Source organism: Microtus oregoni, unplaced genomic scaffold, assembly GCF_018167655.1.
Source record: "Microtus oregoni isolate MIOR12 unplaced genomic scaffold, Mior012 000014F_ref0000157, whole genome shotgun sequence".
Lineage (NCBI taxonomy): Eukaryota > Metazoa > Chordata > Mammalia > Rodentia > Cricetidae > Microtus > Microtus oregoni.
Genome location: NW_024543073.1, coordinates 41,724,583 through 41,748,361, shown reverse-complemented (window position 1 = coordinate 41,748,361; position 23,779 = coordinate 41,724,583). Strand labels below are relative to the sequence as shown.

The following is a 23,779-nucleotide window of genomic DNA, read 5'->3' as shown; positions in this document are numbered from 1 at the left end:
GTAAGTCAGGGCTCGATGGACTTAGCCAGTCATTCTGCTTCTCATTCACAGCCGAGGGCATCCTCACAGACCCACCTCTACGGCAGTAGTTCTCTCGCCAGCAGAACTATTCGAGGAACCGCGGAGGCTCCTACACACACTTAGGTGACATCACAATTTCATTACTACCGTGTACCTCCTGTCATGTGCCTCCAGCACGTGACAGGGCAGCCGTGTGGCCACGCTCTCTGATGACTGGGTGTGCATGTGTCGTGGTGCTGTGTGAGGGCACTGCTGTTGTTTTCTGATATTATCAGGAATCTGGCTCCAGGAGCACACTCCACACACAGAATCTATTCTAAATGAAGCAACTTGCTTTCTATACCGCAATCCTCACCAAATGTTGCACTTCTGACTACCACAAGGCACAATGGCGATATGTTCTGTAAACTCCAAACATTCTGACTAATCAGCCATTCCATCCTAGCATCCAAGGTTTTCCCTGCTTCCTAGAAACTCTTTTGGGGAGCTCCACCCACACGCAACATCACTGTTTCCACAGCAACCAATGAATTCCATAATGAGTGTGACTAGGGAGGGAAGAAATCAAGAGCAACGGAGGAAAATATATTCACTGAACCAGAAGAGAAATTTGTGAAATATTAAAACAGGCATAGCTCCTAAATGTCTGTGTATGAATATTAAACATTCAACTAAAATCCACACCCTTATTTAAATTGCAAAGTCTAAAGATGCGCACACTGTTCCAGCTGGCAGGAGACCGCGAAGCCCGAGAACCGCACAGAGAGAGAAGTCACAGTGTCTGGATTCCCAGCTCCTCACTGGAAGACGAGGCTTTTCAGAGCTAGCACCATCACACAGCTCCTGGAGTTCAGGTCTGGAGTTGGCGAAGTCATCTCTACAGACCAGTGGCAGAGCATGGCCACCAACAGTGGCTGGCACTCAATGCGCAGACAGTAAAGATGTCTCCACCACAAAGCTCTTGCCGGCACTTACCATCCTCAAAAATGGCTCCGATTTCAAACGACAATTCCGAGCTGTGTTCTGCCTCACATGGGTACACTGCGCGGGCCTTGCGATTGATAACACTGCAGAGAGAACACAGAAGGCTTGAATGAAAAGCTGCAGACAGAATCCTCACAGCCCCTCCACATTTCCCACATCTCATTTACACCCCAACAGTGGGGTAGTATATTTTGAAAAGATGACAGGGATGTGAACATCAGGCAGAGATGTGGCACTTGGCTTTCAAGTAGATGATGGGTTTCCGCTACAAATCTTTCCATGGAAGCCTCCTTGGGAAGCTGTCAGTGAGCCACTTCACCAGACTCCCCTCATCGCCTGGTGGGATGTCCCATCCCAGTGCTCAGCACTGTAGCTGCACAAGGTGTAGTTACCGCTGAGTATGTCAGCCGTGCACCAGCCAAGTGCAGGAAAGAGGCACACACCCATTAAGCTGGCTCCCAGCATGTCCGTGTGTGCTGCCTACAGTTCCCACAGCACACTGGAATGAGCTGCCATCCCTGCTTAGGTCTTCTTTACTTAGGCCATCTGTCCCCCAAAGGCACACAAGGCTCAGCCTCTCCTAATTTGTGAGAACATGTTCTGAGCCCTTCTGAGAGGCGTGCACAACGGGGAATGATGGAAGCCATACTTGGTCAGATCCGAGTCAAGGAAGGAAGAGAGAAATTCCACATCTTCCTGCAGACAGAAGTCCCTGATGGTAAGAACTATGCCAGCCGATGCCCAGGCAGACTGACTCGTTACTGTTTTCTGCAAACTGGTCATAAGATGCCCAGAGAAAGTAACAAAGAATGTGCTTTACATCTGCAAATAAAAATTCTCCCAAAGCACCTAACTTCATAAATCAATAAGAAGGACCAAAAAGGCAGAGCAGGTTCCAATAAGGCTCGTCCACTACAAATTATTCTCAAGAACCTGCAATTGGCCATGCATAGCCAACAGGTTCCATCTCTACAGATTCAACCACTCACTGACTGAAAGTATTTCCAAAAACAAAGAAAAAGAAAACATGCATCTGTATTGTGTATCACATTCAGGCTTTCCTCTCATGCCTTTCCTAAACAAAACGGTGTAGAAAAGGAAATGGGAGGCGGTGGCGGGGAGGAGGCAGAAATCCTTAATAAATAAATAAATTAAAAAAAAGAAAAGGTTTGCACAGTATTTACATCATTAGATATTAAAATTTATCTACAGATGACTTCAAATATACAGGAAGATGAGTGTAGGTCAGATGTAAATACTACACCTGCTTCTGAGATGCAGCCCAGCCCTGATAGGGGCTTAGTTAACAATGCCAAGGGGTGCAGGCAGGAATTCTCTAACAGAGGGCTGTCAAAGCCCTTCTTTGTACCACACCTAATTCCACAGCACACTTCAAACCACATACCATTCAGGCAGCTTGTCTACAATGGAGGCAGCAGGAGAGAGGGGGAAATGGGACATCCTTGTTGAAGGAGGTGTACCGGCTGCATTGGAGCTTGGTGTGGTCGGAGACTGCAGATTTAGCCACTGCACCATAGACGACTGGGGCTGGCTTGGCCTAAGGATACAGGTGAAGGACAGGATTAATACCGTGAACACTGATAACAGTCCAAATCCAATGGCCAGATGCCAGCACCCATGTGTCTTCATACCACCAGGGATAGAGTCCTGTCTGTATCCTCCCAGGACTATAACACAAGCCACTCCAAAAGGAGCCACATCTCAAACTGAGACACTTCACTGAGCTTCTGTCTGTGGGGAGGCTGATCCTGTCTAGTCCACGGTCATTTCCAGTGTCCTGGCTGGTTTCCACCCACCTGGCTTCTGTCTGTGGGGAGGCTGATCCTGTCTAGTCCACGGTCATTTCCAGTGTCCTGGCTGGTTTCCACCCACCTGGCTTTGTTTCACTTCCTGCCTTCAGGTTCCTGCTTTGAGTTTCTGTCCTGACTTCCATTCCATGCTGTACTCCAGCTGAATCTGGAACAAACCCTTTCCTTCCCAAGATGAATCTAAGCCAATCAGTTTGCTAATTAGAAAACTAATGCTCAGAGTAGTGACGTGGACTTCTCAGAGGCAGGTGCTCCTTGCCTGAGAATGAGCTTAGCTTCTGAGAAAGCCACAGAAGCTGGAAATACTGTAAACTGAGACTGCATCTAATGCACGCACACACCTGAGGGATCACATTCTGCCTGGGGCTGTTATTCACTGCTATTCACCTATGGCCAGAGAAGATGAGAAGCCAAAACCTATTTCTACTGAACGTGTATCCATTCCACAGCTTCCTAAGTTGAGACTCTGTGTGTCGGGAATGTGCTCTAACTCATTTCTACTTATAGGGAAAGTCACACAAACTTAAACACCAAGCACACAGCCTGCAGCTGACAGAGAGCAACACACAGCACTCTGAAGCAGAAAGGTCCTTCTGCTGGTTTTATATGCGGAAACTTAAGAAAACTTTGCAACTAACAGTCAAGATTCCTCCAGAAAGAGCAAAAGAAGAGAGTGTAAAGGAGAAATCAATGAACCACAATCAGTCTTTGGTGTCTGAGTCATTCCTTAGAATTTAAAATTTAAAGAGAAGGCTCGGAGGTTAAGAGCACTGGCAGTTCTTCCAGAGGACCTGGGTTCAATTCTCAGCATCCACATGGTGGCTCACAATCAACTGTAACTCCATAACTGGGGATCCAACACCCTCTTCTAGTCTCCCCAGGCACACATGCGGTGCACAGACACACATGCAGGCAAAACACCCACATGCATTAAAAATAAAATCAAAATCTTGAAAAGAGGCCAGTTAGCAGACTCCTGGACGGCGCTTATCTTAGCTTGTTTCCATCACCGTGACAAACACCACAACGAAAACAATGTGTGTGTGTGTGTGGGGGGGGGGGGGAGTCAGGGCAGGAACTGAGGCAGGAGCTGAAGCTGCTCACTGGCTTGCTTTTTCCACAACCCAGGACCATCTGACCAGTGCTGATATCGCCCACAGTGAGCTGCGTCCTCCCACAAAAATCGCTGATCAAGAAATTGCCCAGGGACTTGCCCACAGGCCAATCTGACGAAGCTATTCTCAGCTGAGGTTCCCTCTTCCCAGGTGGACCTAGCCTATGTCAAGTTAATAAAAATTTATCAGTGTGGGCCCTTGAATTACTCCTCAATTACCTCAGATTTGGAGATTCGCAGCTATGGTATATAAAGTCTTTTTTTCAACTCTTTCCTTTTTTTCTTCTTCCTCCTCCTCCTACTTCTTCTCTCCCTCCCCTCTCTCTCCTCCCCCAGTACAGGGTTCCTGTATCCCTGGCTGGCCTAGAAATTAGAGACTTACTACCAACCACCCCAGCAATGAGCATCCGGAAAGCACACTCCTATCCACCCGTCCATCTTTCTCTGTGGTGCCTGTGGCACATGCTCAGGAAGTACTCTGCAAGCAAGCCCCGACCACCACACACACGTGCACACGTTATTTCCAGCAGGTTGCTTGCTTGTCCTTCCACACTGGGGTACTGCCTCGCACTCTTCTACATCAGAACTCCTCCTGCCATTTCCCTTCCATACAGCTCCTGGCTGCCCCTTTGTCGACTCTCCCTTCACTAAGAGAACACTGTCCCAGCCCTTTGTCCCAGGCAGTCACACTAGGTGAGAGCAGTCTACCTGCCCTATGCCATTCCTGAGAAGAGGCGCTGCTCTCCACTGCCCGCAGCCTCCCTGTCTTCAGTCTGCAGGGGAGGCCAGGGATCTCTGAAGGCCTGTCACCACAATAAACAGGAGGGCAGGCTGGGATTAGTAGCTTTATGATGCTCTTGTCTTTACAGCAGGATCAGTCTGATAAGATGCCAGGCACGCAAAGCTTCCACCCACATTCTGAACCCATGGAGCTACAAAGCAAATGCACTTTAGCACCGACTCCAACATGCGCTCCATTGCTGCCTTGAAAGATACTTGATAACTGGCTTCATTAGAGATAAGATTCTAAGAGAACCTATTTACAAAACGTGTACCTGCCCACTGGGGGAGTCAAAAAACCTGCTTCACTCTACCGCAAGAAACTTATAAATCTTAGTGACCTGAACCACCTTGCTATAAAAGACACTAAATTCTTAGAAGAAAAACGAACCTCTAATGGTGTCTTACTAATCAGGAAGGGAGAAGGGTGGGTCAGCGAGGGTCTCATGGAAAACTTAAGGCGGCAGTCAGCCAACAATTGCCATATAATCTCACAGCAAGTATTCAAGGTGCCTTGAGTGGTGTGCAGTGGTGGCTGAAGATGAGATGCTGCACCACCACCATTACATCTGCCTAGACAGAGGTGGTGAACGGGAGCCACCCATCGGCGGTGGAGGAAGAGGAGGAGGAGAGCCACAGGCAAAGACGAGCGTCATGATTGCAGCACAGACCCGACACTGAAGTCACAGACATAATGCTCTGTGCTCGTGAAGGGGAAAGTGAGAGAGCCCCTGGAGTAACAGTCAAGGAAGGGACGGGCCTGCACCTTAGCCTAGCTCATCCTGAATCTGAAACACGCTTGGCAATCTCTGTTTAGGGTCTGCTTCTCTGTATTTTCTTGTGTTTGTTCAACATCTGTGTGCTATAACATCTCATGGTAGCCAGTTCACCATGAGAGCTAACTCACTCCAACTTCAGTCTCTGTATTTGTGTTCAGGGTTTCTCCAGGCCATGACACGCATGCAGGCACTGAATGAGTCACTGATCTATTGCTGTGAAGAGACGCCATGACCATGGCAAATTACAAAAGGAAACGTTTAATTGGAGGCTAGCTGCCAGTTTCTGAGGTTGAGTCCATGACCACCATAGCGGGGAGCTTGGCTGCCGACAGTCATGGAGCTGCAGCAGAAGCTAGGAGCTCATACCTGATTTACAAGATGGAGGAATACCGAGAGAATGAGACTGATGTGTATGGGCTTCTGAAACCTCAAATCCACGCCCGTGATAAGCCTCCTGCAACCAGGCCACACCTCCTAATCCTTCCTAAACAGCTACGAACTGGGAACTACTCATTCACATATATGCAGGTCATTCTCATTTAAACTTCCACAAACACAGACTTTTGTGGGTTGAAATGTTCATAAATAACAGCAAAATGAAAGTCTAGAAAGTGTCTGGGAAAGATCCTGTCTCCTGGAGAACCGGGAGTGCTGCAGAGGGGAGAGTTGCATGGCAGAATATGGTTTGAAATAGTGCTGTGGCACCTTGGGCAGAAGAAACGCTGGAATCCTGTCCTCTCAGAAGAGTGGGATAAGGCAACAAATGGGCAAATGAACACAATCAAATACCACAGGTTCACAGCAGGACCCAGGAGCAGTGGACAGGATCCACAGCCGTCCGCAAAGCCAGCTTCTCGGGCTTTTCAGAGGACCACCCGCCTAAAAGCATAGATCTATCCATTATGTAACCATCCAGAATTTGGCTGTTTTTTTTGTAATATGGCTTAAAATCTCAATATTCTCTGCCCCCAACCCATGTGTCTGGGGGAAGAAAGTTTTCCCTGGGCTTCTTTATGCCTCTGCACATCCAATCTTCTGGACACTGTGGTTTTGGACTCTTTTTGAAAATATCTGTGGGGAAAATGGGCTTGCAGACAATAGGAACTGTGTCTCTCTGAAGAAAAGAGTGGCCTTCATCCATCAAATAAGACTCATAGATGACCAAATAAGATGACCCACATTCCTTTCTATCCTACCCACACAGTTTCCAACAGGCACCCTTCTTATCACACTGTGAAAATGGGACAAGACAATACCAACACTCTGACTACCACTTGTGGCTCTCGGCTGGGAGTCTGTATCTTTGGACAGAACACGTACAGTCTGCACGCGAATTTAACAGTGTACGAGTACAACAGGATTTCAGTCCCTCCACAGTGTTGGCTATGTTGTCTTTGGGAAGCTGTAGAAAAGGCTACCCTGATCATTTTTGGGTATTTTATAGTTCACATGAGAACCCGGGTAAGAGTCTCTGGGCTAAATAGCAAAAAGGATTGGTGACACCAGAATAAAAAGTTTGTGTGTCCTAGAATGTCAAACGAGATGCTCTAAGTGCCCTTTCAGCTATAAACTTGGAAGCTTTGCGCCCTTCTTCCCACTGCTACCCTGGGCAAACACAGACCACTAGCCCTCTGGAGTGGGGAGCTGCTGAACCACTATATGAAGTATCTGAGTTCCACAAGTTTCTTGAAAGCAACATTGTGGTTTGGGGGGGGGGGGGGGAACGGCCTCCTGAAAAGCTAAACCACATTTACCAAAACAGGAATAAATTATAGAGAACTACTTCCCAGTTAACACACGTACTGCATCTTCTCCTGTGGACGAAGGAAGAGCCACTACCATCATCCTTCTGTGAGGGACAGGGAAATACAAAAACACATCACTAAAATCACTAAAAACACATGGAGATTTCAGACTGCTAAATCAGAAGCGTATTCCTGAAAATACACACAGTGAACATCTGTGTGGTCGTTCCTGAGGCAACTGGTTTCCATGAGTGGGTGGGATGTGGTGATGGAGGTGGGGAGAAAGGCAGGAGATAGGATACGGATGGATGGACGGACGATGGATGGACAGACAGAATGTGTGTGTGTGTGTGTGTGTGTGTGTATCAGTCTTAGTGACAAGGAAACAGTCTTGTATAGGAAGAATCAACTCTGGTATAGGAAGAATGGATATTCTTACTTTGGAAAAACAGGCTTGCACATCAGGCAAAGATCCTAGAGATTTTCTCAGTGACAAAAAAAAAAATGGTTCTGGTTCCCAACACATCTATTTTCAGAGCTCATATTTGTAAAGTGTAACAAGTTAGCAGGTTGCTCATGATTCCAACCTGGCCCAACTGACCTCAGCATCAGAGGCTGCACTTTCAATAGGTTCCCGTAGGCTGCACCTTCTGCATGCCATCAGGTTCTGTAGGCTGCACTCTCAGCATGTCACCAGGTTCTGTAGGCAGCACTTTCTGCATGCCTTCAGGTTCCGTAGGCTGCACCTTCTGCATGCCATCAGGTTCCTGTAGGCTGCACCTTCTGAATTCCATCAGGTTCCTGTAGGCTGCACTTTCTGCATGCCATCAGGTTCCCATGTCAGAAGAGCACAAACATCTCTGAGAGGTGAAACCGGGCTGAAGCCTTTGGACTTTCAAGGGTCCCTGGGAAACCCCACAGCATTTCTGCAGCAGAGCAGATGGGTCTGCTTTGCATACCGCTGGCAACAGAAGGTCAATTCCAGGGTGTGGAACACAGGGGCAATTTAAAACAAAAGCAGTATGGTAGGGACAATAGTGTCAACAAATGACCACTTATTAGAAATGACTAAGTCCTCCGCGTTTACAGATACTTGACTATAATTAATGGAATCGAATTGAAAGTCTACACAGGAACCTCATTTGAGCAGAAGCTTACATGTTAGTGAAATGATCTCCCACCAACCCGGGAAATGCACAGCCTAAGTCCTGTAGATCAGTCTGTCCTGTGTTTGAAATAATAATAAAGGCAGAATGAAATACTATAACTGCAGATTCTGAGAAATCCCTTTCTAAAATAAAGTGTTCAGAAGGGTGACAACAGAGCAAGCTCGCTGTTTCCAAGTTCACATCCAGGACTCAGAGTGGAGCGCAGACGACACTGATGAGGTCACCAGGATCTGTGGGGTCATGCAGGGGTCGTCTGACAGGAACGTGGTGGCTTGAAAGAAAATGACCCCCAAAGCAAATGGCACTATTGGGAGGTGTAGCTTTGCTGGAGGAAGTGTGTCACTGTGGGGGCGGGCTCTGGGGTCTCCTTTGCTTTAGCTTCTTTCGGTGTGACAGTCAAACCACTTCCTGTTGCTTGTGGGTCAAGATGTAAGAATTCACAGCTACTTTTCCAGCCCCATGCCTGTCTGCACACCACCTTGCTACAAGCTGATGATAGCGGGCTAAACCTCTGAACATGTGAGTCACCCCAATTAAATGTTTTCCCTTGATAAGAGTTGCTGTGGTCATGGTGTCTCTTCACAGCAAAAGAAAGCCTAACGAAGTACCTATTGGGAAAAGTCTGAAACAGACCACATTTGCCCAATTACTAAGAACCCATCAGATGCTGTCCTGGGGACACCGGGAAGCTTGTAACACTGCCTGCTCTCCAGAAGTGTTCAGGCAGGGCAGGGGTCGGAGAAGCCATGCCTGGGGCCAAGGGGCAGTCTGCCCACGACCCCTCACAGAACAGAGAAGGAAGCATTAAACATCTCTTGAACATCAGGAAGGCTTCATGGAGAAAGGGGTGAAGGGATCCTTCTTCCATATCATCTTCACCTTCACACCCAGGTCATGTGAGATATGACTCTCTATGACCCTAATGTTCCATGACACATACAGGAAGACAATCTCAGAAAGGTACAGGGATTTGCTTGAGGTCATGTCTGGACAAGACACTGGAGATCACAGTCCTGAGTGAAAATAAAACAGCGGAGGAAGAGCCTGTGATGTGAGTTCAGAAGACTCACAAGGCAGACCATGGGCTAAGGACAAGGACAAAGGATCATAATCACATACAGGCCAAATGCATGACACTGGTCGCTCCTCAGGCAGACAGAAATTCCAGGACTAGTGCTGATGTTTGTTGGCCATAGACGTGTGTGGGGTGTCACCTCCTAAGGAACAGGATAGAAGTGCATGGCTGTATACCCCCAGCATGGCCGCACACCCCAGGATGGCTGCATATCCCCAGGGCTAGTGCACCATGAGTGCATTCATTTGTGCCCAAGTCATCCATGGGATCCGAGGTCCTCAGCAAAAGAGGTGCAGACAGTTAACAGGCTGAGGTAACAGTGGGAAGCGCACACACAAGATGAGCCCTGCAGGAGAGTAACACGCTGCTGCGTTTCTGGACCACACCTCCCTTCTGGGAAAGCTGTGCACTTTTCTCACCAAAAGCCAATAACCATGCAGTATAAACGCTGATTTCACTTTTTACCAAAGGTATCAGAGTTCCGTAGGGTGTATGCAAGAGAGGAAAGCCAGGGAAGGTCTTTCTGTTTTTATAACTTTTCTGTAGATACTAAACTATTCCAAGACAAATACTTAATCTTCAGTTATGAAAAACACAGACAGACACTTAATTACAGTCACACACCTAAACATCCAAAACCCAAGTGAAAATTCTGCTTCGTTCAAAGGCAAGAAAAGATGTCCAAGGTTATACCCATGTGGTAACCCACAGCACCCGTCAGACAACGTGGTCCGTGTGGTGGTAACCCACAGCACCCATCGGACAACGTGGTCCATGTGGTGGTAACCCACAGCACCCGTCAGACAACGTGGTCCATGTGGTGATAAACTCCTGCACTGAAAATGGGCCTTCAAGAAATACTGGTTTACTAATGAGATTCATTGATTCAATGATTCTTCCAGAAAGGACCTTGCAGGCCACCCAGTCTTTTCTGACTCAAGTGAAGAAAAAGCAGCCCAGACAGATCATGAGGGAAGGACCCGGTATGACTGTGTCACAATAGAACTTATCTACAGAGTTAGCTAGCCTCAGGCCACAGCCACTCACGCTGGATTAACTGGACCATGTGAGTCTGTCTCATCAGGGGTGAAGAAGATGAAAGACCACAGACTTCCCAGGTTTGAGAGACATCTCCTTCCTGCTTCTCCTCTACAGTGGTGGTTCTCAATTCCATACGTCATGACCCCTTTGGGGGGAATCTAATGACCCTTTCACAGGGGTCACATATCAGATATTTACATTATAGTTTATAACAGTTGCAAAATTACAGTTAAGTAGCAATGAAATAAATTTATGGTTGGGGTTGCAGCATTAGGAACACTAGGATCCACTGCTCTAGAGACTGGAGTGGGGCTCAGTGCTGAGCACAAGGTGGGAGCCTGGATCTGACCTGTAAACACTTAGCGCTTTCTATAGCACAGCTAATGTTCCCTGAGGCTATTTCCCATTGGTTCTCTTGAAGAAGGGTGGTGGCCAATTATCAAAGCCAGCTGGAAACACAGTAACTTGCTCATCCTGCAGCAGGTAGGCAGAGAAGTGGGGAGGGCATGGGAGGCTTCAGAGAAGATGAAACCATTTAACACAGTTCTCAGGCTGGAGGATGCTGGGCATCCCTCACAAACTTGCTCCTTTAACAAGAAAGGCCACACCCACCCCTCACATGGACTCATACGAAGTTCATTCCCAGAGCTAGCACACTTGGTTTCACCATCAGAGAACTATTCTGGAGTTACATCTCTGACCAGATCTTAGAGAATGACCCCATTTCCTTCCTTCCAAATGATCACTGTGGAATCAGCCTGAGGGGTAAAGGAGCAGAACAGAAAGGAACAGAAGCTTCATTGCAGAAAACTGCAGACCATTGGAAGCTGGGGGTTGCTGCCCAATAGGGTTCTTGATGAGAATACTTCCACCAGCTCAATTCCTGCGTGAAAAATAGCAGCTACCGGCAGGAGGCAGGAGGCCATGCATAGTAACCACCCTGGGCTTACTCACCGAGCTCACTCTGACAACTGCACCAAAGAACTAGTAGATGAGGCTGGGACTCGGTGGGTCCCAGGCCTTGGTCATGTGACACATGACTGTTTTTTCAGAGATCCCCACACATCTAGGCTGGGACTGCTGAACAATATAACCAAAGATCAGGATCCAGAGCTGCTCAGAGGCCAGAGGTCATCTCCCCAAGATGCTTGTGGGCAGATTATGAAACCAACACGACAGGAACTTGGGGCCGAGCATATTAGGTTCTCAGGGTTAGCAGACTCCCAGCAGGTGGCTGCCTAGAACTCCCAGGAGAGCAGTCCCTGGGCTTAGTAACTGGTGCCCTGAAAGCTTGCCACTGTAGGGGGGCAGGTGTTCTCCCTTGCCTTTTATGGGTAATCTTGTAAAGCTCAGTTTGCTTGAATAAGCTACATAATCTTTTCTAAGACCTTTGGAAGAAGAAGAAAGGGGGTACAAAGTCAGGTCTGTGCGACTGGAATCCGTGCTTTTCCAGGCGAAGCTGTGTCCCCGCTTTGATAGAGAAGGCCAGTGAGCCTCAGCGCTATTTACTGGAGTCATAGCCGACCAACCCACAGGCAGGAAATAACAACAATCCAACAATGGCATCAAAAAAACAATGAAACTCAAAGGAAAATAAAAGTCAAACAAGATGTAATGTAAGAATTATTAATTACTTGGAGTCTTAAACAGTAGAAATGCTACTACAAAATTTAGATATGTGTCTTTATTTTCTATCATGGGATTTAAAGCTATATGAATTATCAACATTCTGAAACTCCCCAAGCTTTAGAGTGTGGAGTGGCAGCGGCAGAACCGCAGAAAGACATGAGTTAGGTAGACCTAAGAGTCGCACACAATGCAATTATCTAAACCATTTGCAAAGGGCTGTGGGTAGACATTTACAGGTGACTGATGGCCACATATGAGGGCCCTGGGATTAGCTTCAGGAGCTTCACTGAGCTAACGGGAGACAAGCTACATATTCCTTAGAAAAAGATTACGGATGCTGCTCTTTTGCAATCATCAGGACCAAGGAAGGGACAAACGCAGATAAACTGCCATGTTTAAAAGAACAACCATCTCCCCACTAGACAAAAAAGATGCTGGACATCTTTTTGTTTTTCTTTTAGTTTTGTTTTTTGAGACAGAATCTCTCTCTGTAGCCCTGGCGACCCTAGAACCCCCTCTGTAGACCAGGCTAGCCTTGAACTCACAGAGATCCACCTGTCTCTCCCTCCCAAGTGCTAAAATAAAAGGTGTGTGCCACCACTGCCTGACCGCTGGACATCTTGAAATGGGCAATTCAATGCCTAAGAGGACTATCACTCTCCCCTGGCATCTTTCTAAATCTATAAACATCCTTGCCCTTCTTAGGAAAGCAATGAATGGTTTAACTGTAACCAAGAATCAAATGTGAAAAAGAAATCTATTTTCTTTTTAAACAATGACCATAACACAATGGGAAATATATTATGGCACCATGTAGGAGCAACTTACTGACTGCCCTGGTCTATCAAGGACTAGGGCACATACGGGTGGGGCAGGGCCTGTCACTTAGCAGTAGACAGTGTTCTCGGCATGTGCCAGGCAATGGGGGGAATCCTCAGCACCACACAAAACAAGGCAAACAAAAAGTTCAAACAAAGCAAAGCCCAAGTCAGCAGAAAGTGCAGTGGAGGCCGGCACTCAGGGAGGCCAGGAAGGCAAAAGGAGAGAAGGCGAGGACAAAGTCTGCCTGGGACTTTGGTAGCTTCTGTGGTTGTGCCAATTTTTCAGAAATCTGCTGATTCTTTTTTCTGAACTTCATATACATCATTCGTGGATTATTGTGTTATATTAAACCTAAAGAGTAATTTGATATCGTCAACAAAGTTGTTCACTTTGATGAAATACAGTCCCGGCCAAAAGTCAAGGAATTTGAAATGCCATGTAGCTCTCTCTGAGAAACCCCTATTTGCCCAATTTAAAGGAAGTTAATTATTTCATTAAGAATAAAAATGAAAAAATCTTATTATTTCCTTAATAATAAAAATGGTAGGCCGAACCCAGAGCTAATCAAGGTGCAGAGAATAGGAACTGTGGGATGTTTAGCCCGAATAAGACTAAGACGGTATCAAACTGCCCCTCCCAGGCTCAGAGGTCACTGTGGAGGACAGAGTGCAAAGAGTGTGAGAAGAGATAGTGTCCTCTGATACAACAGGGCAGCTGGGAGATGAACTCCCACAATTGTAGCATCATATATAAGGCCTCGCCAAGACAAATGCCGGCATAGAGGGGAGAGGTGGGCATGAAGTCCTACCCTTACCTGAACTACTACAACAGGATAAGGAGGGTCAATTTGCTTGAAGGATGTATGTAGGTCCTAATAAGTCAACCATATTCCAGTGGATGGCCACATACCTAAGAGAATATGACAGCACAAGTAGACTTGATGGCTTCTTGTTTGTTTGTCTTAGGAGGATGTAATGTTGGGTGGTTAGGAATGAGAGTAGATCCGGCAGGATTGGAGGAGGAGGTATATATGACCAATTTACATGACAGGAAATTCTCAAAGAATAAAAATATTTTTCAGCGGTGAGCTGAAGAGATGGCTCAAGAGTTAAAAGCATGTTTTGAGAATATTTTACTGTCCCCAACAGCCAAAACCAAGTGTCTCAGCATGCAGGAAGCAGTCCCTTCCCTGGAGACTTGCTAGTGCTCAGGGTGAGAGGCACCACAGATGCCAACAGACGTAGGCAGAAAAGAAGCACCATGGGACACCACCATCTGAAGTTCAGCAGAATAGGAGGCCGCGTCTTTCTGTTAGCGAGCTAGTGGGAAAGCAGAGTGTAAGACCTGGAAATTCTTAGAGTTTTTTTCTGTGCAGGGACCTAAAAGGGTTACTTGCCAAGGCTCTGGCTCCATCAATTATAACAGAAGAAAACCTGTTTAGAGAAAACTAGTTTACTGGGGGAAATGACTTTGGGATGTTGTAGGAGGTCCTCCCTCCTCCAGCCTATAGCCACTGAGATACCAGCCCATTGGGGCGTGGTCTCTCTCCCTTTAAAAAAGCGGCCACTTCCCTCTCCTCTCTCTCTTCACTTCCTGCTCCGCCTGCGACTAGACTCCCTTCCTGGTTGCGCAGAGGGCTGAAGGTGATCTGTAAGTTTTTTCCCCTTTAAATAAATACCACCCTATTAATCATAATTCCAAACTGGTGTGGCATTGTTTATGACTTACGCCTTCATTGGGACATTTGAAATGCCCTGACCTATGATGTCATGTCCTCCAAGGAGTCTGAGCCAGCAACTCTTCATTGGCAATGAAGTCACCATCACCTCACAAGCGTACAGGTAGGTAATAGCTTTGGATTGATTGACTTCAGTGAATAATGCCCACAAGTCAGACGCATCAGCAGAAAGCCAGGAAATCTAATTCTGCTGCATCGTGTTCCACCTGCCAGAGGCCATGGCTGCATTTACACACTGCCCAGGTCAGAGTCACAGCTGCTGTCGGTTTTCCTGCCAATCTGCCTTCCAGTGGCTGCAGGTAAGGCATTTCTGTGTAACACTGCAATGGGGTCCTGTGTGGTTACATGCGGCTGCATTCTTCAGGACCTGGATCAGAGCTCGTTCTGGAAGGTACAGTCAACACCCTAAACTGGAAACTCCTTCTTAAAACTTGGCGCTGAGTTTTTAATGGCCCCACAGAAACTCTGGTTTAAAAGACACTTAGTCAGCATGTAGTGAGCCTACTACAGTTGGTGCTGCAAAGCTGGTGTGAAAAAATGGAGGGAGAACAACAGATAAGAGATGACAATGGAAACTAAATGTACAAATGCCAAGGAAATCACTGAGGAGGAAACAGACTGATGCTGTAGAATGCCTGCAGTGTGTGGGTCTCAGCTTCCTCCAAAAGGAAGGACAGAAACCAGACGCAACAGTCAAAGAGATATATGGTGATGTACAGAAGGAAACAGGGTCTTTAAAAGGACCTTTATTTATGAATAACTATGCCAACAGCACAAAAAAGATCCATGGAGTATAAGATCCAGTTCCTGTTAGCAAGGAGTCTATGATCGACGATTAGACACACACATATCACATAAATGTGACATAGAACAAAAGGGCAGATACTAGCTAATACTCAGAGGCACCACTGTGCCAATGCCAACTGAAGATGATCAAGAGAAAAAGGGTCAAAGCTCTGATGTCCTAGATGCGAATTTGAAGCTGGACTGAAGACAGCGCAGGCTGTCCTGAGCAAACAGGCAGAGAGGTACCTAAAGCAGGAAAGCCAAGTGTGCGGAAGGCACGCGGGCCACAGGGAGACCAACAACTGTGCCACTATAGAAGAACTTAAAAGGTATTCTCATGAATACATGGATGTCCCAAGCAGTGCTCACACAGGTACACAGAGGGACAGGACTAGACGCATGGGAGGGAGCAACATCAAGGACTGTTTAGCAGGTGGGCAAGAGGACTAACTTCTGTCCACCATACAGCCCAGCTGCATATCCCAGAACAGCCAATGTAGACTGGTTGGAACCCTACCCGCATTGATAATATATGAAGTGATGAATACACCAATGAGTTGATCTGAAACATTTTATAGACATACTGAAATGCCATGCAATAAACAATAAAGACATATGACTACCCATTTCCCTTATCTTCTTCCCCAGAGACACAGTCTATAAGCAACACAGGCTAGACGCAGGGAAAGAGGCCCAGGGGTCTAGGTCACCACTTCCACCCATCACCAGAGAATGTACTAGAAACACCAGCTTTCCCGCATCTTTGCAGGCCCACTGAATCAACATCAGCTGGGGGTGGGGCCCAGGACGGTTGGGGCATTTTTAAAAACTTCTTTCTCAAACAGAGTCTGCTAAGTACAAATTCTACCACTGAGCCACACCCCCAGCCTGGGAATATCGGTGTTTCTGAGGTGTGCTCATTTGAGAATTCATCATCTGTATATTAAAGAAAATCTGAACTGACAGATTTTCACACGTGTGTACATGTGAAAGCAAAGAGTTGGCTGTTGTTCCTCAGGAATCATCCTCCTTGTTTTCTCAGACTCTCTCACTGACCTGGAACCAACAAACCGATGAAGAAAGGCTGACCGGCCAGTGTGCCCAGGTATTCTCCTCCTGTCTGTGCAAGCAGAACCTGGCTTTTTTATGTGGATTCTAGGGACTGCACAAGGGTCCTCATGCTTCTACAGCAAATACTTTACCCCCAACTGAGCCATCTACCCAGATCAAACAAATCCTTTCGAAAGTACAATGGAAGTTCTCCCATACTTAAGAGAAACATATTCATGTACAACATAGGAAGAAGATAAAAAAAAAAAATCAAGACTTTGAGTAGATGAAAGCTTCCATTACAAAAAAAAAAAAAATCAAGACTTTGAGTAGATGAAAGCTTCCATTACAACAAAATCTTCCCCTGCTTGCTCTACAGCTTCCCACCTCTCCCGCTTTGGCGCTCAAGGTTAGAGTACTTTTCATGACATTTTCCAGTGTGTATGGAAGGAAACTGGGGGATGCATTCCTTACTTGATTTATGACCAGACACATCCAGTTCTTTTTGTCTTGGGCCCAAATGTGTCGTGAACTGAGCAACAGCTATCCCAAGGCTCCTAACTACATGGAAGAATGAGGGCTAACTAAACTGTTCTCCACTGACTCTGATAAGTGGATCTCACTGAATAGCATACAGACTAATTCTAACTCGAGTGCAGCCAGAATAGACAGCGGATGCCACGCAACATCAAAAGGGACTTTCATGCTGATACATGCTTAAAGGTGACAAGCATATTTCAGTCTCCGTGATTTAAGTCCAGAATATATAATCTCTGCACAGAAAATTAAAATAACCTAAAATAAAATTAAAATAACGCACACGCACACACACACATATACATACCTCTAGAACATGAATCTCTAACTTGGGAGTTTCACTCTGATTTCAGGTCAGTTTTTTTTTTTTTAATTTATTTTCGAGACAGGGTTTCTCCATAGCTTTTGGTTCCTGTCCTGGAACTAGCTCTTGTAGACCAGGCTGGCCTCAAACTCACAGAGATCCGCCTGCCTCTGCTCCCGAGTGCTGGGATTAAAGGCGTGAGCCACCACCGCCCGGCTCAGGTCAGTTTTCAACATTTTCAAGTTACCCCAAAATTTCAGCATGCCAAGTCTTCCAAATCTTTCTTAATACTTAATAAGATCATAATGATTTCATTTGGATCCAACTGAGGCTATAAAAAGCCAAGTATTGTGAATAACACTTTCCAATCCACTTAAAGCCCCAAGAATGCCCAGCTAGGGTCAGAGACATTATTATCTATACTCTGTTTTAAGCAATCTTAACTTAAAATTTTTTAATGTTCTCTGGGTGAATTATAAATATATTTTGGATATAATTGATTGAGTAATCAAGGTCTTACAATTATTCATAGATCCACTGTGTCCTCTCTGAGCACACAGACGCCCTCTGCAGGCTCAGACCCACTCTGTTCTGCAGTGGTTCCTCGGGTTCCATCCACACCGTTCAAGAAAACCCCACGCATCCAAACAAGCTCCAGGCTTTTTGTTTGTGCATGTATCATTTGCTGCAGTAGACCTGAGCTGATCTACACGAGCTTAGCAATACAGCAGAGGAGATAAAATCAGACGTCAGTAACTACGTCTCTACCAGACAGGCTGCTATGAAGTAAAACATAACATTAGCTTAGTAACAACCAGAGACTTGCCTGCCCTACCCGAAACGCCACTCAAGGACAGTTTCCAGAAACAGCCAGTACAGTGCACATGTCCTCGCCATGCTGTCTGCACTAGAGAGGCTATGCTGAGAGGAGGAACACTGAACTTCCCTTCCGTGACCGTGACCCCAGACTACCACAAACTGCACTCAGATTAGACTGGAAGCCACACCCTTCCCCGCCAGCCTGGAAACGGAAAGAAATCATTCAACAAAGATTTTGCTTTGCCTTCTCCCTTGGAGAACCCCTACTGGTTAGCGAGTGTCCTCAGATCTAATGGCTTGAATGCTTGCTGGCCAAGGCAAGTGACAGCTTCTCTTTCTTTAGCAGCACACCGAAGCACAGCAACTTACGTAGTGGCTGTCCAGTCTCCAGTGGCCCCTCCATCTGCTGGGAGGTGGTTCTTCTCTGGGCCAGAGAGCCCATGGGCAGTTGAAGTTGTGGGAGACGGAGTGGAAAGAGAATCCTGACTGCTGGGGGTGTCCTCCTTGAGAGGGCTGGGACTGTCACCTAGAGGGAAAAGAACAGAGAAGAAAAAAATAACTTCACTAATAATTACATGGCATTAGTTACCAGTCAGTCATAGTATTTTCAAAATTACATTTATAATTCGGCCAGGGAGTATGTGGATAGCCAGCCTTTGAAGGTTTGTACCTGTGGATTTATTTTCTTCCCTCCCTCCCTCCCTCCCTCCCTCCCTCCCTCCCTATAATGACAGAACTGGATAAAGAATGTCCCTGAAGACCGATCAGCGAACAGCCTGGCTCCCAGTTAATGGCACTGCTAGATAGTGGTGGGAACCTTAAGAAGCACAACTTTGTAATATGTTTACTTGGCCACAGAGGGTATGTCCTTAAAGGAGACTTTGAGATCCTAACCCCTTCGTGGCAGCCAAGAGGTAACAACTGTTTCTATCACATGCACCCTAATGCCTCCCACATGCCTAAAAACATGGGTTCAATTAGTCCCTAAAACTGTGGACCAAAGTAAACTTTCTCTCTGTGTAAGCTGGCATATCACAGGTATCTATTATGGTAACAGGAAGCTGACTAACACATAGATTATATCCCATGAAGAGTGAAGAAAAGGAAACAACCTAAAGACTGAATGGAAAACAAGCACCTTGTGTGCAGCCATGATAAACGCTTAACCTGCAAAGAACCCAGACAAAGCAATGACAGCATCAGGGGAGCCTGGGGCAGCACAACGGCCAAGCACAGCCCAACCCGTATGCTCTAGTCACCTGCTCATCCTTTCACACTGAGTACATGGAAAAAGGAATTCACATTCTGAGCTTCTACCATGGACAAGATTAATATTCACAGATGGACACCATGAACACTGAAGGAGAGCAGTGTTGGTTCCCTGCAGTACTTACAAGGGATGACTGGAAGCCATAGGTAAGAAGGAGGTCCTACATGAGGCTGTGATTTACACATTTTAGGAAACATGCTTACTATTATGTCATCAGCTTGTGTAGAAATGAAAAAACAGCCGATCTGACACAGACGGCTTTTTCTCACCTGGCCTTCATGTTTTCATGATGGCCCAGGGTCTATAAAACACACCGGAATGCCCCAAAACAGAGCTGTTCTTTCTGCCCAAAGAACTTCTTATATCTTAACTGCCCCGGTGAACTGCAGAGGAAGCAGTTCTACGGACACGGCACTAACTTGGCCTTGATTTTCCAGGTGACGGGTCAGAACAACTGCCCAACGCTGCCCCAGCAGCAAACGGAGGCCTAGAACCTCAGCCAACAAAAGCTGCAAGTGAGAGCTCCGTATCCTGGGTCCTGGCGCAGAGCACACACAAATGCCAGGGTTAGATGGAGCTCACTCTGAGAAAGCTGCTTCAGGAAACTTCCCGTTCCTCCCAGAACGAAGCAGAAGACAAATGCTAGGCCCTGACTTGACTGGACCCTAGGCTAGTCTAGCATCCTAGGCATGCTAGTGTTGAAAACTGAGTGTAGAAAATAAATCTTTCTGACCCCTGACCCAACTCAGAACTAAGGCTAAGTGTCTTAGAAATGAGGTCCAGAAAAGCTTCACTGGGGCAGTGGGCACTGGAAATGGCGGAAGGCAGAGCAATGCCTGGGGAGACACATGAAGGGAGAAGTGTCCTGCATAGAAAGTGAAGCAAGCCTGGACTGAGTGACCAGCTTAGAGTAGATGTGCTCTCTGGACCATGCCTCCCTGTAAAGTCTTGTCCTGTCCTCGTCTCAGCCACATTCTAGAAAGATTGTTTCACTTGTCTTTCAGCTAAGTCACTTTGTCGAGAGCCCTTCAGCACAAACATGTTTGCCATTGGAGAAATTCAGCCCTAACAGTAGCGCCAACTTAAAGGCAAGTGAACCAAATCCACTGTTAAAACACTGCTTCGATTCCTTTTAGAATGGAGTTCCCTTTGAAAACACAAACCGTCTCTTCCTTTGCTTGGAAAGCTCGACTCCAGTTCTTTTCCATATAGGTACAAACTGTGTCCCTCAGTCACTACGAGCTACCACCCCACAAGACTGAGAGCAGCTCAGCTGGGTGTGGTACACACATCTGTGAGCTCGGAACTCCGGGAGCCTGAAGGCTGCAGAGTTTCATGTAGATATCCAACCTGGGCTACGTAGTCAGTTTAAGTTTAGACCACATACAAGACCAGAAAGAGGGGCTCAAAGATAATTTCTATGGCTTCAATGTGAAATTACCCGCCCACTCCACAGATAGGTTTGCACGTATGAAAACTGTCATGAAAGGTTATGGAGCTTTTAAAAGAGGTGCCTCACCAGAGAAAATGGCCCACTAGTGACCACTCTTGAGTTTTATGGTCTAGTCCTACTTCCTGCCCCTGATGCTTCCTGAGTGGGAGCGCGGGTGCCAAGAACCTAACCAGGTGCTCCCACCACCTGGTGCTTCCTATCACCTAGATGGACTGTGTATCCCTTCAACCGTAAGTCCAAAGAACTCATCTCACCCCATAGGTGGCTTCTTACCAGGGATGTGGCTGCAGCAACTGTATAAACACTGTCAGGTAAGCAATTCAAGCTCCAATACAAGCCCACTTTGGCAGCTCCTTGTGAGAGGGACATACATACACAGTTGTTTCCTGGCTCCCTGAGACTGAATTCTAGACTGGCATTCTAGGCTCACCAACTGACTCGGGGCAGAGCCTAACATAGCAAAGGCAACTGTGGAGCGGCTGGGACCAGCTTCCCTCCTGACGCATTCCTACCAGGAAGGGCTGTAGATAAGAGGCAAGTTTGGGGAGCCTGGGAGCCAGGGTCTAATGTTACTTTAAAAACCAGATACAGCAGGGCATTTACAGTGCCTCTAATCCTTTCCTTAGACAGACAGATACAGTACTTGACTAAGAGCCCTATGGGCAGTCCACCAGCGGTGGCAGTCTGAGCCAACTATGCCTGCAGAATGATCAAAGGAAGGCACCTTTGGCTACTTTCTCAACAAACAAAATTCCTATTCCCATCTCCATTTGGGAATGTGTCTGCTGGACAAAACTCATCGTTATAAGAAAGACCAACAATCACATCCATTATGTGCATCAATAGTCAGGCTTATAACCATTCCCCAAACTTCTCCTAATAGCGTGGTCATCAATATATTTGCATGTGGAAGACAGAGGTCAATTCTGGGTGTTAGGCTCAGATACCTTTTTTCCCTTTGATATGGGGTCTCTCACTGGCCTGAAATGCAACAAGTAGTCTATGCTGGCTGGTCAGCAAGCTACAGGAATGCCCCTGTCTCCACCCTCCCTGTTCTAGAATCACGAGTCATGCCAACATGCCCAGATTTGTTTGCAATGTATATTCTCAGACGGAAATCAGACCATAAAGTTTGCGAGTAGTTTAGTTATCTCCTAAACCTCTGTACTCAATGCTGTCTAGAGCAAGTGTTTGAAATCTTGAGATTAATCTACAATTAAGAATTTGGATAAGATGCTTTTTTTTACTCATTTTGCAGTACTATGAGCAGAACCTGGAGCCCAGTGCATGCCGCATACACATTCTACCAAAGGGTCACAGCCTTTTCAGACCTAGGCCAGCTGGCCTTGGTGAGTTCCCGATAGTGGACAATGAGGAATACTGAGAACTCAAGAACAATCGCAGTGGGTTTTTGATCCTACTGCACATACTGGCTTTGGGGGAGCCTAGGCAGTTTGGATGCTCACCTTACAAGACCTGGATAGAGGTGGGCGGTCCTTGGGCTTCCCACAGGTCAGGGAACCCTGATTGCTCTTCAAGCAGATGAGGGAGGAGGACTTGATCGGGGGAGGGGGAGGGAAATGGGAAGCGGTTGTGGGGAGGAGGCAGAAATCCTTAATAAATAAATAAATAAATAAATAAATAAAATAAAATAAAAAAAAACAAAGGGCCACAGCCACAGCCCCACTGTGGTCATTTTCATCTCTCAATTCTTTTAGCAAACTCTACCCTCAGGTACGAGTCACTATAGGCAGAGACACCTGGGCCGGAATAATAACACAGAAACTTGGTATGGGAGAATTGTCTGTAATCTGTCAATCATGTTTTAAATAAATGCTGATTGGCCAGGCAGGAAGTATAGGTGGAAAAACCAGACAGGAAGTAGAAATGATACAAGGAGACCAGGAGAATTCTGGGAAGGAGGAAGCTGATTCCTCCCACTCCTGCCTACTCCTGCCCAGACCACCGAAGCAGCAGGATGTGATCTGCCCCACTGAAAAAAGGTGCTGAGCCACATGCTAACATGGATCAGAAAAATGGGTTAATCAAGATGTGAGAGTTAGCCAGTAAGAGGCTAGAGCTAATGGGCCAATCAGCTTATAATTTATGGAGACCTTTGTGTGATTTTCTTTGGGGCTAAACAGTTGTGGGGTACCGGGTGGGACAGAGACCCCAACAAAGGCCCCTGTTCATGTTACAGAAACTGTATTAATTAATATAATAATTATATTAATATTGTTTGGCCAATAGCTTAGGCACATTTCTAGCTAATGCTTATATCTTAAATCAACCCATTTTTATTATTCTTTGTATCACCATGAGGCTATGGCCTACTGGTAAGGTTCTGGCTGGCAACTGGTGTCATTCTCCTTCAGGAGCTACATGGCAGTCTCTCTGACTCCGCCAGCTTTCTCTCTATATCTCTGTTCGGAATTTCCACCCGGCTTTACTCTACTAAGTCGTTGGCAGAAACAGCTTCTTTAATAACCAATGGTAATAAAACATATTCATAGCATACAGAGGGGAATCTCGTAGCGAGTGACCCTTTAATGGGTATCTACAAACAGTCCTGTGAATAAAATGAGCAGAAATGGTACTACAAGACTTTTGTTTTTAACAATCACAACACATAATCAAACAGGCAACATCCAGCTTAAGCCCGACCTCTACCACACACTTGCCAACACCTGCCTGAATGCTCCTCTCTCAACTAAAGCAGCATCAATTTGGCATTTTGCTGCTGAATATGACTTCAAGACCTAATCTAGTCCGCCACCCAACTTTCATCATGTATGTTTTGAGAGTGGAAACCGCGTCTCAGGCTTGGTAATCCT

General features: G+C 46.4%; 1 protein-coding gene across 1 annotated transcript in view; it reads right to left on the bottom strand.

The window, feature by feature from the left end:
- Arhgap10 (Rho GTPase activating protein 10) overlaps positions 1-23,779 on the bottom strand; it is a 259,737-nt gene that overhangs the window by 5,891 nt on the left and 230,067 nt on the right. Inside the window, exons 20-22 of the mRNA XM_041663469.1 lie at positions 18,592-18,748; positions 2,411-2,563; positions 997-1,088 (exon numbers count right to left, since the gene is read on the bottom strand). Of these exons, the coding sequence (XP_041519403.1) occupies positions 997-1,088; positions 2,411-2,563; positions 18,592-18,748 (402 nt within the window). The remainder of the gene's footprint in view (positions 1-996; positions 1,089-2,410; positions 2,564-18,591; positions 18,749-23,779) is intronic.